The sequence below is a fragment of the Ochotona curzoniae genome, unplaced genomic scaffold (genome assembly GCF_017591425.1).
Source record: "Ochotona curzoniae isolate NIBS_2020 unplaced genomic scaffold, NIBS_Ocur_1.0 contig_46, whole genome shotgun sequence".
NCBI lineage: Eukaryota > Metazoa > Chordata > Mammalia > Lagomorpha > Ochotonidae > Ochotona > Ochotona curzoniae.
Window position 1 is genome coordinate 9,589,246 of NW_024466340.1, and position 16,734 is coordinate 9,605,979.

Consider the following 16,734-nt stretch of genomic DNA (forward strand, 5'->3'; position numbering starts at 1 on the left):
TATACAATAAAGCATATGATAAAAACAGAATCAGAAAAAAAAAAAAAAAAAACTAAGAAAGAGGGGCAAGCACAATGGCTCAATTGGATAATCCTTCATATCCAAGTGCAGCAGCCCAAATAGGTGCCGGTTTGTGTCCTGGCTGCTCCACTTCCCATCCAGCTCCCTGCTTGTGGCCTGGGAAAGCAGCTGAGGATGGCCCAAAGCCTTGGAACCCTGAACCCGTGTGGGAGACCTGGAGGAAGTTCCTGGTTCCTAGCTCTACCCATTGTGGCCACTTGGGGAGTGGGCCAGCAAACAAAAGATTTTTCTTTCTGTTTCTCCTTCTTTCTGTAAATCTGCCTTTCCAAGAAAAATAAATACATCTTTAAAAAAAAAATTAACATATCAGCAGATAAAATAAGGCTTCCAAAGGCTCTATCTTTTCAATAACAACAACTTGATAAATGATAAATATTCATGCTGTCATATTTTGTGGTTCCTAGACAACCCACAAAGAATAAGTGTGCTTAGATAATGACAAAAGTAATTTTATGGTCATATGTCATGGCCAGGGTCTGGAGCACTGGCTCAATTGACAAATCCTTCACCTCCAAGTGCCAGGATCTCATATGGGTATCAGTTTGTGTCCCAGCTACTCCACTTCCCACCCAGGTCCCTGCTTTTAACCTGGGAAAGCATCAAAGGATAGTCGAAAGCTTGGGACCCTGCACCATGTGAAACCCAGAAAAATTCCTGGCTCCTGGCTTTGGATCATCTCAGCTCTGGCCATTGTTTGTGACCATTTGAGGGGAAGAAACAGTAGACGGAATATCTGACTCTCATTCTCTGTGTAATCTGTCTTTCCTTAAAAAACAAAAAAAGACTCATGAACAGGAGTCCAAGCAAGAGAGTATGTGGAAGAGAATCTGGCACCTGTCATAGCACTGAGGGCTCATTTCACTAGCTGCCACCCAAGGAGTCAGCCAGGCCTTGCCCATCACATTGAAGAGCTCACCCACCCGACATCAGAAGACAGTATGAAGCCATTTAGAAGCCTAGCTGCTGAGGAACGAATCAGACCTCGAGAACACAGAACTGTGCATCAAGTATCAAGCACATGTCTGGTCCTAGGACTACCATGAGCCTGGTGGAGCTTACCTGATGTCTGAGGATTCACTGTCAACATCTGACAGCTCCAGCAGGTCCTCTGAACTCCCTTCTTCATCAGAAAAGGACCTCCTGACTTTGGGTTGCAGCATGTCTTGAGTGATTTTATTCCTGGCATCCATACTTCGCACGTCTTCTTCACTGCGACTCTTATCTAGAAGTCAAAGGAGATAACACCCGTCACTGGCAGTTAGATGCTCAGTAAAACACAACCTATACGCTCAGCTGAGCTCACACTCCCAGTGCCTCAAGCCCCACTTGCCTGGGTGCTGGATAAGGTATGCCTCCACAAGGTTGTTCAGGATGTGGTTTTTACAGATTCTCTCCACCGGACAACGGCAAGTGGGACATAGGGATGAGCGCTCCATCCAGCCGGAGTAGCAAGCTGCGCAGAACGTGTGCATGCAGGGCTGCAAACTGAGGTACATGGAAGACACGTCTCAGGGAAGAGTTCTCCAAGGAAGCTCAGAAGCATCTACAGACTTGCTAGTGACCCTTGAGTCAAGGCCCACGCCAGGCCCACCTAAGCGTAGTGGCTACCTGAGTGCCTGGCAAAGAGCAAGAGTAGGCTCCCAATAACTCACCCAAAAAAACACCCTAACTCTAACTTGGCTGGCACCATGGCTTACTGTGTTTTCTGGAGGCATAGAGGAGAGTGGAATAACACTTCAGAACAGAAGCAAGAGGGGTAATTGTGCATTTTTAGATGAAAGTTGAATTAGCTCCAATCCTTCAGTTCTCAGAGAAAAGCCAGGGTAAGGTTCTTCCTAATTTACTCGTGGGGTACTCCTGCTATGGTAAATATTATATTTCTTTCACTAGGAAATGCTTAAGCTTCAGTATAGTACACCTGTCTGCTGCAAGTCAGGAATAGGGTTCCCCCACGTCAGTAAAAATTGATGCCGCCAAAACCTAGTTAGCTTTACACCCTCGTGTCTGGGCTCCAGGCTGTCTCCTCGCTGCTCACGCAGATAAAGTGAACAGCTTAGCCTTAGAGGTCCATTTCACTGCAGTCCCTCTCTCCACACTGAACAAAGCGAGCGGGGTGTCATCCGGGTTGCTCCTGGAGACGTACCTCACACAGTCATGCAGCAGGTCCTGGCAGATGATGCATGTGAGCGTTTCTTCCATCTTGTCTGGCTTCATGGCTGTGGCTCTCACATCCTCATAGGTGGCTGGAGTGCTTTTGTGCTGGTCTGTGGCCAGCAACTGCAGCTTCAGGTCAAGCTCCTCATCTGTAAGAGAAAGAGACAGGTTTTGACTACCATACCAAGGAAGAAATAAAGGGAGAATCTGTCTGACGACAATTCTAACCTGTGGACACGGTCCTCAGAAGCCTGGTCCAGCTGCAGCTATTTACAGTCTTGTTCAAAAGAACCAGAATAGATCTGATATTTCAGCACTTGTAAGTTTTGTTTTTACTTTTATAAGATTTATTATTTTTATTGGAAAGGTGATATACAGAGGAGAGACAGAAAGATCTTCCACCTGCTGGTTCACTCCCCAAATGACCACAGCAGCTGGAGTTGAACCAATCCAAAGCCAGGAGCCAGGAACTTCTTCTGGGTCTCCCATCTGGGTGCAAGGTCCCAAGGCTTTGGGCTACCCTTGATTGCTTTCCCAGGCCATGGGCAAGGAGCTGGATGGAAAGTGGAGTAGCCAAGATTAGAACCGGCGTGCATATCCTGGGCATGCAAGGCAAAGACTTTAGCCACTAGGCCATTGTGCTGGGCCTAAGTTTTGTTTTTAAAACAACATTCTTGGGGCCAAAGCTGTGGTACTGCTAAGCCTGTGCCCTGTGGTGCTGGCATCCCATATGAGCACCAGTATGAATCCAAGCCACTCCACTTGCAGTCTGACTCTGTGCTTATGGCCTGGGAAAGCCATTACACTCACTTAGGCAGTGAACTGGCAGATGAAAGACCTCTTTAAAACCTGTTTTCAAACAAAAATAAATCCTTAAAAACATTCAGGACATATGGCTAAGCAGCCATCAAACAGTATTTGCATATGGCATCATCAGGGGTAGGGAAGCCTGTGGGATGAGTAAGTCTGAAGAAATCACTTGGTCTGTGCCCTGCCAAGGCAACTACAAGTGGTACTCAGAATTAATTCTCCTTTTTCCGGTGGCAGAGTCAAGAGAAGACATGCAGAAATGGCACCTTACAAGGGGAAAGAGAAGGAGGAGGAGTATTACATGTATTTGTTCTGCTATAGTCTTCTGTGCAATGCTCACATGTTGGTCATCATGGATCAATATTAATTAATTTTTAAACACTTATTTGTTTCTTTGGAAAGCAAAATGACATAGAGCATCAGAGAAAGTAATCTTTGATCCACTGGCTCACTCTCCATATGCCTGCAAAAGCCAGGAACCAGGGACTCCATTGGATCTCCTATGAGTGTGGCATGACCATCACCTCTTGGGTGCTTTGGCAGGAAGCTAGCTGGGGAGTTGAAGTGGGACTCGATGCTAGGTACTTCACATGGGAGGCAGGTGTCCCTCTGCATCACAAAGCTTGTCCCTCAAATTTTGTTTTCAACTAAAGGAATATTTACACACCATTTAAAACAGCAAATATTTAGTTGAAAAAAAAAACACAAAAAAACGGCAACCATCCATCATCCTCTGGCCCAGTCTCTCCTCAAACTCTTCTGAGTAAACCGCATTGTGAGTTTTTTAGCTGTATTTCCCCCCCCCGGTATCTGCCTCCATGTTTCTGAACTACAGTAACATGCTTAAATCAACTTTAGATATCATCTTTCAATATCTGTGATAGTACAGAAGGATTTTGATCCCCCTTCCCGATATTAAACATAACTCTTGGCTCATTATATTGTATTTATAAAAGAATGATTACATACTATTTTTTGCTGAGCTAGCTAGTATACTAAAATTGAGTTTTCTTGAATTATTTTTAAATTTTTGACATTAAAACTGCCTCTGCCTTTTTAAAATATATTTATTTTTATTTGAAAAGCAGAATTATTAAGAGAGAATCTTTTATCCACTGCTTCACCCTCCAAATGGCCATAACAGCCAGAGTTGAGCTAACTTGAAGTCAGGAATAAATGGCTTCTTCCAGTTTTCTCACATGGGTGCAGGTCTCCCACATAGGTGCAGGCTCCCAAGTACTTGAGCCAGCCTCTGCTGCCTTCCCTGGTACATTAGAAAGGGGACAGGATCCAAAGTGGAGCAGCCAAGGGGTTAACTATGCACACACGCTAGTGTCACAGGAGGAGCCTTGGTTTATTATTTCACAGAGCTGGTCCTGGAAAACTGTCTCATGTTTCACACTGGCTTATTCCAGGTAACTGCTTTTGACTCTTTGCACTCTCCTCCAGCTATTTCCTCAACTTCCTGCAGACAGAAGCACAGACTCCACTTTCTTCCTGAATGGTCTTTGCCGGGGGCTTCTTAAAGCACCGCTGCTGTGCTGGCCATGCTTTGAGCCTGCACACGGCTGTCTTCTGCCACAGCAACTGCACATGCAGCTATCATCCCACATGGAATGGAGACGTCTCATGATCTGTTATACTTTAGTTCTTAAAGAGCACATCTGTCTCTAAATCATCTTCAAGGTAAATTTCAGATGGTCACTTAACAACATATTTTGGGGTGGGCATCTGACATAGTGGTTAAGGTGTAATCACAGTCATTTTCAGAATGCCTGGTTCAAGTGTTAGCAAATCTACTTCCAACTGAACTTCGTCCCAGTTGGCATCCTGGAAGGTAGCAGGGGAAGCAGCAGATGACCGCCAGGCACTCTTGGGTCTTTGTTACCCTCATGAGAGACCCAGACTGAATTATAGTGTGTGTAGGTTTCATTGTGGCCCCACCCTAGCTGTTTTAGGCTTCTTTGTCTTCCTTTTTTTTAAAATGAAATTAAAATGATCAAAAACCTGTTTAAAGGTAATACTTTCACCAGCATTGTGGCACAGATTAAGCTGCAAGCCCAGCATCTACTCCACATGTATGCCAGTTCGAGTCCAGCATGCTCCTCTTAGCACTCTCCAAAGTGATTCAGCTTCTGGATGGCATGCCTGGAAAAGTAGCGGAAGGTGGTACCAGCATTTGGGCTGTTGCATCCCCATGAGAAATACAAATGGACTTCCAGACTCCTAGCTCTGGTCTGGCCCAGTCTGAGCTGGTGTGGCCTTTAGGAAGTAAAGCAGAGATGGAAGCGCACACACTCTCTCTGTAACTCGTTCAGATAAATAAGTAATAAATTATTTTCTTTTTAAAAACAGGTGGGGGAGGGGAGCAGTGTTGTGGCATAGTGAGTTAAGCCACCACCTGAGACATGGCATATAAAAGGGCCTGTGTATCCTGGCTGCTCCACTTTAAATTCAGCTTCTTGCTGACACACCTGAGAAAGTAGCAGAGGAAGGTCCAAGTCCTGGGCCCATGCACCCAAGCTCCTGGTTCCTGGCCACTCTAGCCCTTTGAGGAACGAGCAAGCAGATGAAGATCTCTGTTTCTTGTAACTGTCAGATAAATATATAAAACTTATTTTTCCTTAACAGTAACATTTTTAAAAGCCACTATCAGGCAAAGGTATTTTAATTGATATCAGCTCTAAGACTGGGAATTTAGTTTCCCCAACTAACAACATTAACTTGGTAGTCAACAGGTTTTTTTTTTTTTAATTTATTGATTTACATTGGAAAGGCAGATCAGATTTATGGAGAGAAGGAGAGACAGATCTCCGCTCCACTGGTTTACTCTCCAAATGATTTCAACGACTAGAGCTGAGGTAATCCAAAGCCAGAGCCAGGAGTTTCCTCCTGGTATATCCTACATGGGTGCAGGGTCCCAAGACATTCAGCCATCTTTAACTGCTTTCTCAGGCCATAAGCAAGAAGCCGGAAGGGAAGTGAAGCAGCCAGGACACAAACCAGTGGATATATCTGATGCTAGTGTTTGTAAGCAGAAGATTTAGCCACTGAGCAGGGCACAGGTCAACAGTTTTATGTGGACTACACAAACATTCAGAGAATGTTAACAGAACAGAGGAGTGGTCTAGCGTTGGGAGGGTGCTGGCAGAGACCCATGCACTATCCTGGAATGCTCGGGTTCAAGCAACAGTTCCATTCCTCACTCCTGCTTCCAGTCATGCAGACCCTGGGAGGCAGCTTGACGACTCAGATGCGTGCCATCTCTACTGATGACCTGGACTGAGTTTCTGGCTGCAGCAAAGGCCCCCCAGGCCAGAGTTATTGTGGGCTTCTGGGGAGTGAAGCAATGGGACAGCACTCTGCTTTTCCATCTTGTTCCTGCCTCTGAAATAAACAAATAAGCAAACAAAAGTACCATGAAATTATCCATGAGAATAATTTAAAAAGGAAATGCTCGTCTTTTCTCTTCTCTGTATATCGGCCTTTCCAATAAAAACAAATATATCTTAAAAAAAAAAAAAAAAAAAAAAAACACAACAACAGGGAATGCTCAAATATCCCAGCTATCAATCTGAGATAGGGCCATTTCTTCTGCAGGAAACAAGGCCCTTATTAAGGGCAGCAGCCACCACAGCACAGAGTATGGTCAGCCAGGGTTGTGGGTGCTCCTGTCTCCTGAGAGCATGCATACCGATGGCAGGATCCTAACCTCCTTTCATTTTCTTTTTAATGGGCTCGAACTCCTCGCGATCCTGGGGTTCCGGCACACCAAAGACTGTTCCTTCTCTGTCTGGGAAGACTGAGGCCTCGCTGGAGAAGTCTTCATCATTTGCTGCAAATGAACCACATCCTTTCAGGGAGATGTCTGTACTCCCGGCCCCTGGAGAGGACAAGAAGACAGACAGGCTGTCACTCAGTCATGTCAGAAGGAAAGCATGCCAGGTAAAGTGTCCCTGGTTTAAACTGTGTGCAGTTTGAAACTTACGGTGTCCTAGGTGAAGAGTAACACATGGCTACTAGAAACATTGACTACTTAGCTCACACAACTGAAATGCACTAACGTTATTGCTGCGCTGGAGGAGCCAGAAGCAAGGAGCACATTCCCAGGCAAAGAACACACACACACACACCACACACACACACACACACACACACACACCCACACACCCCGTAACTCGGGTTGGCTACAGAACACACAAGGCAGATCCACAGAACACCCAGTATGTCATAATTCGACATTTCAATGGAGGGCTGCAGAGGCTCCTGGCAGGAGCAGGTATGAACCAGTGCCCAAAAAGTGGGATCAAGGAAGAAGGAAGGGCAGGGCATTATAGATAAAGATCTGTTTTCTGTCAGCAAGAAACACAGGAACAATTGCCCAGACCTCAGCAGAAAGAAAGGTACTTTCCAATAGCCCTGATCTTAAGACCTAGTTACCTTGTGTTTCATGAAAACAAAGAGATCTCCAGGTTGGCTTTGGTCCTGGTACTTGTTTGTACCACAGTCCCTATCCCAGCAAGGCTTCTCACCTCATCTAACAGACCCCGTGGGACACTACTGGGACACTACTTCATGTTTATAGGTGCTCTGTCAGCATTAACTGTAAATTATTTTGTGAGTATGTTTACACTTAGCAACACCTAAGATTGCTATCTTATAAAATACACAATTTATGGACCTGGCACAATGGCTCAATTGGCTAATCCTCCCTTTATAAGCGCCAGGATCCCAAACAGGTGCCAATTTATGTTCTGCCTGCTCCATTTTCCAGTCAGCTCCCTGCTTGTGGCCTGGGAAAGCAGGTGAGGACAGCCCAAGGCCTTGGGACCCTGTGCCCTTGTGGGAGACCTGGAAGAAGCTCCTGGTTCCTGGTTTCGGATTGGCTCAGCTCTGGTCATTGTACCCGCTAGGAGACTGAATCAGCAGATTAAAGATCTGTCTCTCCTTCTCTCTGTAGATCTGCCTTTTCAATAAAAACAAATACATATTTAAAGAAATAATTTATGAATGCATTACTCTTCTAAGACATTAGAGCATTATCAGAAAATTAGTAAAACGTTTTCACTCAGAATACACAGCATGCTACACATAAAAATGGGATGAATCAGAAAACAGTTTTACTGGTCAGGAAGGCTTTCTTTACAGTCAGAGCTGTCTGTGCTTCTTTCTAACGAGCTTCTGACCACATCCACGAAGCACACACCAGGGAATACAGACATGGCAGATAAGTTGGATACTTGGACTCCTCCCTTGTGCTGTCAGGACACATTGCATACTCAGAACTTCTACTTCTTTGGGGTTATCACACATGAGCAGTGTGCCAGGTATTGGAACTGCTATGTATAGTCAACAACAACCCAGCTGTTCTCATGTCTGCTTTAAGGAAGCTGGCCAATGCCATGATGGGCACAGAGGTCTAGAGAACAGTACAACTTCAATCACCCAAGGAGTTGCTAAAATTTAGTATACCACATTTTCATTGTGGAAAGTATTAGTGTTTTCTTTCCCTTGTGAATCTGTAGTGATTCTAAAACAGAGGTGAACTCAAAGGGCCTAAAAGAAATTCAGCATGATTTGGTACAAACCCTTGTTGTCACTGTTCTGGTCTGGTCCAAGTGGCTCATCTTATCACTAGGAATGGTGGGTAAAGGCTGCTCAGAGCTAACATGCATGGGCCTTTGTGTAAACCTATGGGCATACGGGAAGCCCTTTCATGGGCCCCTGGAAGCCACATTGACACATCTGAGATATACTCTTCAGATGGCTGCACTGTGTGAAAACTGTACTGCCAAGCAGTCAAGGCTTCTCCAGAGGACAGATGCAATACAGCCTCAAGGAAGAAAACACATAAGGTGGGTGCAGTGTTTCAGAAGAGTATTAGGAACAAAAATGGAAATTGGTTCTGGTAGCATTGGAAAGACTAATTCTGAGAAGGTGGGCAGGGCCAGTGCCTGCTGCTTCTGTTCTCAAAGCCCATTCTAGACATAGGAGGAGTGGCAGAGAAGTAGCTGATCAACAAGGCGAGGGAGCTGACTTCTCTTACTGTGCTGACCACGTGACAGGGTCACCTGGAGTCACAGTCCTTTTCCTGGTTCTGGCTCTCACCACACAGTGTGCTTGTGATATCCAAAGCTTTCCCACCTGGCTGGAAAGCTCAAGACAGAATGGCAGAACAGAACACAATGGAAAGTCCTAATGAGGATCTGAGGAGGTCTTCCCTCGAACTGGACATCTGCAAACTGGGCCCTGAGTGGTAGCCTAGTGGCTAAGTCTTGGCCTTGCACGTGCTGGAATCCAATATGGGTGTTGGTTTGTGTCCCAGCTGGTCCACTTCCCTTCCAGCTCCCTGTTTGTTGCCCGGGAAAACAGTGGATGATGGCCCAAGGTGTTGGGACCCAGCACCCTGCAGGGAGACCTGGAAGAAATTTCTGGTTCCTGGCTTCAGATCAGCTCAGCTGCAGACATTGCGGCCATTTGTGGAGTGAACCAATGGACGGAAGAAGATCTGTCTCTTTGTGGATTTCTCTGTAAATCTGCCTTTCCAATAAAAATAAATGAATATTTAAAATAAATAAATAAATCTACAGACTACCATTCAGTGTGAGACAGGAAGCCAACCATTCTAGAAATAAATAAGGCCCATCTCTAAATTGCAGTGAAGAAAACTATAAAACTTAATCGACAGTATCAGTGAGCTTGATAAACAGGAAGAAATATCATTTTTAAGAGCACTGTAAAAACCTCATTCTTTCCAACTTGAGAATTTTAAAAGATAATTAATAAGCAAATATGAGACAAAAATAATAGCTAAGGCAGAACATTTTTTAAAAGTTAGTATATATAATGCAATCCAACCTCAAGAATATATATGTATAGACATTCTACCCAATGCCTATGAGGAAATGCATCACAGTATACCAAGATGGTCTGAATTTTTCCAGTGATATAAGGAAAAGGATAAGGCGGTAAGGAAAGGAATACATAAAACTGGCTTTAAATCATGTATTGTTTTGGATGACCTTTGAAAACATTACGCTCAGAGGCCCTGCGCGGTAACCTAGTGGCTAAAATCCTCACCTTGGACACTCCAGAATCCCATATGGGTGCCAGTTTGTGTCGCAGAAGTTCTGCTTCCCATCTAGCTCCCTGTTTGTGGCCTGGGAAAGCAGCTGAAGCCGGCCCAAAGCCTTGGGACCCTGAACCCACATGGGAGACCCGGAAGAGGCTCTTGGCTTCTGGCTTCGGATCGGCGCAGCACCAGCTGTTGCAGCCACTGAGGGAGTGAATCACTGAACAGAAGATCTTCCTCTCTGTCTCTCCTCCTCTCTGTATATCTGACTTCCCAATTAAAAAAATAAATCTTAAAAAAGAAAACATTACGCTCAGTAAAAGCAGCCAGTCCCCCAAACCATACAAACAATAAGATTCCATGTTTATGAAAAGTCCATGACAGAGAGAAAGCAAGAGTGTCCAGGGATGGAGGGAGGGAGATGTGCATGACTGCCACTGAGTATGGATTTTCTTTCATGGAACACAATGTTCCAGAAGTAGTGGTAATTCCTGTACAGCCCCGCAGATGCACTAAAACAATCAAAATGAACTCTTCAGTTGGGTGATTTTTCTGGTGTACACAGTTTTTCTTGATAAAACTGTGAGATGCATACAGTGCAGCACTACAGTACCTGACCTGCAGCACTTCTCCTAAACAGATCAGCATTTACTAAAACAGAAATTTCACTACTCTACTGCACCAACACAGATAAGCAGCAGCGAACTAGAAACTATGCAGCTACCACTACGAGCTTACCAGAACTGGAGGAATGCTCCTGCCCTGCAGAAGTAGGCTCTGTGGAAGAGGTAGAGGCCGTAGGGAAGAGGTCCGATGTCGACGTTGATGGCTGTGGTTCCTCAAAGCACGCCTGAGTTAGGGGTGACGATGGCAGGGCTTGGGCATCATCACCTCGTACTGTACCTGAGGTATCTTTGGTCGTGTGGAACACGTTTTCTTTATTCGCTTCTGTAACCACAAAAGGAGCACAGGGAGCACACATTCAGGGCTCAGGTGGGCACCAATTTTCAGAGAAGGGTTCTTGCATATGCATCTGTACCCTTGCCTTAATCACACTTACCAAAGGATTCCTGTGTCAGGCTTTGCTTTTCACTTAAAGATTCGTACAGGTATGCCACATCTAAAAGGAGATTCATCAAATGAGAGAAGTAGTGGTGGTCAGGTGGAGAACTCATTTTTCTCTTGCTCCCTCCAGGCACTGCACAGTCTACTTGTCTCTGTTGATTATCTGGGATTAGCAGCTAGTAATAACATTTACTGATTTAAGAATTTCCAAAACAAGGGATTCAAAATAGTTTTATCAACTTAAAAAAAAAAAAAAGACCTGTAGTGAAAATGTCTGCATGTGGAGGTAAACAGAGCTGAAGGGTCCATTCAAACTTCTGAAAGGAACAGACACAGATCCTTCTATGTGGGAGAGGGCTGGTTTTGATTATTTTGCAGATGACCTAAAAGATAGTATCTCCCTTCCTCCTCTTCCTCACCTCCAACAACAGCATTTAACTAATTATGGGTGCCCTTAAAAAGACTCCCTGCTCACTGTTCTACATTATTTCTCCATAAGCCCAGACTCCCGGAGGTGGGAAGGTTCTCTAGGAACCCAATCAAACCTAACCGAACCTTTGCGATCTCTGGGAAAGTCTGCAAAAGTAGAACCATTGTGTCAAAGCTCTGACCCTAACCCATCCCACGCATTATTGCTACTGACTTTAACCCCTTCCACACATCGCTCCTGACCCTAACCCGTCCCACACATCACTCCTGACCTTAACCCATTTTGTGCATCGCTCCTGACCCTAACCCATTCCATGTTATCGCTCTGTGGCTGCTATTTGGAGACGTACTGCCATGTTCTTGAAGCCTGACTCCAAATGTAAAGTCAGCATGGTCCCTCTCCAACAAGCAGTACTATCTACATCAACAATTGGGGGAACAGGGGAAACAGGCTTCCCTGGGCCAGCTGGACTTCCCATGGTACCCCGGGCGTGTGTCTAAGACCAGTAACTGTTCCTCTTTCTTACTGTGTTCTGGCTCATTCTTCCTGTACACCAAGTAGATGACATCCCCAGTCTGTAAAGGACAAGTCTGCTTGTTAACAACCTTCAGTTTATTAATTACTGTTCCATTTGTGCTGTAAAGAAAACAAAAATACAAGTTGTTCTAACTACAATATTTTAGAATTAAGAAAAAAAATCTTCTAAATAATTAGGAAAGTTAACTCAATATCACCATTTTTAACATACACAAAAAATGACAAAGTATTAAATGGTACACTTACAATTCCCCAAGAAAAACTTGCCCATTACTTCTTTACTAACAACCATGTGTCCTAACATTTCTGCTGTTCCAATGTCAGGTTCCTTCCCCCTGCTTCTTGGTGGACCCGAAGCCTCACCAACAGCACGACATTTTCATTTCCAACTTTTTGGGGTTCATTCCCTCCTCTCCAACAGTCAAACCTATACCAGTCCATTCCTAAATATACAACCTCTCCTAAGAGATGAATTCTAAGATGAAGCAGAATAAATGCTGGGCTAAAAGAACAGGGGGCCATACTAAGAACACGTGATCCAGGTAGAGTCAGATTGGAGAGACCAGGGCAGGAGTGCTAGGCACAAAGGGTCACTGGGACAAACAAGAAGCACTTCCCCAGGAGGGGTGAGAGGACACCTGGTAGGAAACGAGGAGTTAGCTGGGTGAGGATGGAATTGAGACAAGGGACATGCAACAAACACATCAGACATTCAAAAAGTCATATCTCTTTCTGTACAGGGTTATACAGTAAACAGCTTTGGTTTTGCCATCGCAATCTGCGAGCAGACAAGACAGTGTGTAAATGAGCGGCCATGGCTGTGTCCCAGGAAGATGTATTAGAGGGGCAGAAGCCACTATGTGATCTCAGTCTCAATTAACACACAGAGTAGGAGTCCTGCTTTGCCTAACTATCCATCCTCACTCTTACTGAACAAACAAAAAAACATTATTATTACAATCTCCACTTACCTTTCCTCCATGTCTTTTCACTGCTATTAGGGTAAAAGTCCAGACTTCCCAGCACGGCTTTGTCACTTACTACTTGCTTAATGCCTATGCGCCTCCAAACATAGGACTCCTTTTGAGTGAATCTCCTCCTTCCCCTAGCCTACCTCAGTCAAGCAACACAGCATCTTTGGAAATAGAAAAGCAGGAAGCTGACTTTCCCACTGGGGCTTCCAGGATGAGCTAGCCCTCCTTAGACCTTCACTTTGGACTGCTACAAGACAGTTAATTTGTGCATGCTTTAAAACTTTAATTAATTTCATTTACAAGACTGAGAGGGAAAGAGACAGTCAGACAAAGAAAGAGGAATCGTCCATCCTCTGGTTCATTTCCCAAATGCCTGTAACAGCTAGAACTGAGCCAGCTGGAAGCTAGGAGCCTGGAACCTCATCTGAGTCTCCCATGTGGCCATCACCTGCTATCTTCCGGTGTGCATCAGCAGAAAGTTGAAGTAGCAGTGGAGGAGCCAGAACTCAAACGATGCCCTCATATCTGAGATGAGGCATCTTGTCCACCAATTTGTGCTGTCTCAATTGGTAATTGGTAATTTTCCCAACAGCTCCAGGAAACCTCTGGGTTATGTGAAAACTTACTAATTCTTCAAGATTTTTTTGGCTAGTGGAAAAGAAGTAAAACTTGAATACATTTTACCACAAAAATTAACTCATGTCTTTTAGGTCTTATTTCTGAAATATGTTTGTTTTAATTTGAATGTGAGATTTGAGGTACCAAAGAGTCAGAGTGTCCCTCACTGGAAACCACAAAAATACATCCTCAAATACTCTCAGAGCCTAAGTTAGCTACTATATTATGGAAAATGAGCTGAAAATTTCAGTTTCCCCCAGCAGTGACACACAATACACCCATGTTGGAAATGACACTTCTGAAGCTGCCATGAGGTAATAGAGATGATGTTTGCAAAGAGCTCACCTGGTGTCCTCCAGTGTCACCTGACCAGATTTTTCATCCACTACAAGTTTACAGTGATCTCCAGAAACCAGTTTGTTGCTGGGGAATGAAAGGTCACAACCTAAACAAAGAGGGCGAGAGGACAGCAGGGATGTATCACAGTGTAACTCTTTTTGCCTTTTGTTTCACTGTTAGATGTGAAACTAGGGTTCTACCATACATGCTTAAGGAAACAAGAACAGAAACTCATAAAGCACAAACTGTTCTGAGCCCAGAAGCAACTTCTTAAAGACAATGCCATAATATGCACACAGACAGCCAGACTAATACATGTTAGAAATTAATAAAAAAGGAGCTTACGTAATCCTTCAGTATCTCAACCTAGTTCTTATTTTTTTTTCTCTGTGCAATTTTAGATTTCATAAGTCAGCCCCAAATTAAAGCAATGGCAGAGACAGAACATGAGTGCATCATTATAGGTACATGTGCATGCATGAATAAGATGTAAACAGAAGGGTAGGGCCTGGCAATGTGGCATAGCAGGTTAGACCACCAACATCCCCCAGGACCCAAAACCGTAAGCCACAGCAGAATGCGCTGCTATTATCCTAACAAGGCTATCCCTTCCCTAACCCTTCTAGGTCGCTCACGTAGGGCAGCCACAGTCCTCATGGCACCTCTACACATGTGCAGCAGCACAGGCTGTGGTGACAGCACCTTGTCTGCAGGGTTTCACCCTCTACCAATTAAAGACAACACATTTTCCCAAAGATTCTAAGGAAATGTAAATATTCGTACAGTTGTAAAAATGATTTAACATGATATTGGGATATAAGTGCAAAGAAAAACCAAAAAACAAAAACAAAAGCCCTAGGGTCATATACACAGAGTGGTAAAACTAACCAAAATCATCTGTGAGTGAGTGAAGGAACTTTCTCCCATGTTAGCTTCCCAGATCCACAGAGTCAGTAAATGTTTCTAGCAGTCACAGCTTGAGAATTCCCTTCACCCTGGCACTAACAGGTATAAATTTGCCTCTGAGCACATTTAAACTCCATCGCATGAGTTCTGGTACTTTCTCTACATATTTTCAGATTTATTTCAACGGCAAAGTCACAGAAACCCAGGGTGGGAGCGCATAGAGAGAGATTTCATTCACTGGTTCACTCCCCAAATGGCAGCAAAGGCCAGGGCTGGACCAAGCAGAAACCTGGAGCCAGGTCTCCCAGGTGGGCACAGCACCAAGGACTAGGCCACCTTGCCACTTTCCCAGGCCACTCGCTGGGAGCTGGATTGGCACTGGAGCAGCTGGGACATGAGGTGGCTTAATGCCCTAGGCCACCAGGCTGGCCCTGTCTGTGTATGCCAGCGCCACTTCCATTCGTCTCAAGGTGTGCCAGAACATCCTTGTGACTGACCTGACGAATTGTTTCAGGCTCTGTTGCTTAACTTCCACAAAGCCGTGCATTTTTCCAGTTCTCCATTGCTGCTCCCTTAATAGCCAGAGAAGCTAGCTAGTATGGTAGCAAATCTGAAAAGTCTGCAAGCTAGAGATGCTTCTGCAACTACTTTATGAAGTCACGATGAGAGCAGAAGAGCACCCCCAAGCATTAGGCCAGGGAATAAGCAGTGGCTCCTCTGGGAGCCCACCTCACGGAAAAAAACCAGCAGGCACAACACGTCCTGCACTCCTGCTCCCCAGCCGCGCACCTCCACCCCGATCCACCTGGTCCCTCGGTGCCCAGGCCGTGCGCACACCCGCCTCAGCCCGGTCCCTCGGTGCCCAGGCCGTGCGCAAGGCCCGTCCCGGCCCATCCGGTCCCTCGGTGCCCAGGCCGTGCGCACACCCGCCTCAGCCCGGTCCCTCGGTGCCCAGGCCGTGCGCAAGGCCCGTCCCGGCCCATCCGGTCCCTCGGTGCCCAGGCCGTGCGCACACCCGTCTCAGCCCGGTCCCTCGGTGCCCAGGCCGTGCGCACACCCGTCTCAGCCCGGTCCCTCGGTGCCCAGGCCGTGCGCACGGCCCATCCCGATCCACCTGATCTCTCGGTGCCCAGGCCGTGCGCACGGCCCATCCCGATCCACCTGATCTCTCGGTGCCCAGGCCGTGCGCACACCCGCCCCGGCCCGCTCCCTTGGCACCGCCGCCCCGCACCTTTCCTCCGCCCGATGGTCCACTCCCGCTTCCATAGCAGAACGTGCGGCTCGCCCTCGTCTGCGCCCAGCCGGCGGAGCCTCCCCCAGGGCTTCTGCGGCGACGGCTGCTCGCCTTCCTCGGGCCGCTCCATCGAAGTCACATCTGACGAGAGCCCGGAAGCATCCGCTGAGGACCCTGCGGCCGCACAGACCGAGGCTCGGGGCCGCCGCTCCTCCCGCGCGCGCCTCCAGGCCTCGGGCCGCCCACGCCCCAGCCGGCTCTCCCCTCCACGGCCGCGGCTGTGTCCTCCCGCCGGCTTCCCGGCCCTCTCGGCAGCCCCGCTTACCCCCCGGCCCGCGCCGAACCCGGAACCGGCGGCACCGCCGCGGCTGTCAACAGACATTGCGGGTCCCTCAGCTGATCCGCGGGCGGGGCCAGCCAGCATCCCCGGCCTGCGATTGGCTGTCCTTGGCGCCCACCGAGAGCGGCGGCTAGAGCAGCCACCAAGCGGAGGCGTGCGTGCGGAGCGGAACGT

The 16,734-nt window shown here is 46.5% G+C and overlaps 1 protein-coding gene across 5 annotated transcripts in view; it reads right to left on the reverse strand.

The window, feature by feature from the left end:
* Nucleotides 1-16,636, reverse strand: part of CHFR (checkpoint with forkhead and ring finger domains) — a 29,868-nt gene extending 13,232 nt beyond the window's left edge. For all 5 annotated transcript variants that reach the window (XM_040987187.1, XM_040987189.1, XM_040987186.1 and 2 more), the window contains exons 1-10: nucleotides 16,546-16,636; nucleotides 16,218-16,361; nucleotides 14,087-14,186; nucleotides 12,139-12,248; nucleotides 11,178-11,237; nucleotides 10,856-11,065; nucleotides 6,758-6,928; nucleotides 2,225-2,384; nucleotides 1,412-1,566; nucleotides 1,141-1,303 (exon numbers count right to left, since the gene is read on the reverse strand). In XM_040987187.1, coding sequence (XP_040843121.1) covers nucleotides 1,141-1,303; nucleotides 1,412-1,566; nucleotides 2,225-2,384; nucleotides 6,758-6,928; nucleotides 10,856-11,065; nucleotides 11,178-11,237; nucleotides 12,139-12,248; nucleotides 14,087-14,186; nucleotides 16,218-16,350 — 1,262 coding nt within the window. In that variant the 5' untranslated portion in view covers nucleotides 16,351-16,361; nucleotides 16,546-16,636. The remainder of the gene's footprint in view (nucleotides 1-1,140; nucleotides 1,304-1,411; nucleotides 1,567-2,224; nucleotides 2,385-6,757; nucleotides 6,929-10,855; nucleotides 11,066-11,177; nucleotides 11,238-12,138; nucleotides 12,249-14,086; nucleotides 14,187-16,217; nucleotides 16,362-16,545) is intronic.
* Between the last annotated feature and the right edge of the window lie 98 nt (nucleotides 16,637-16,734).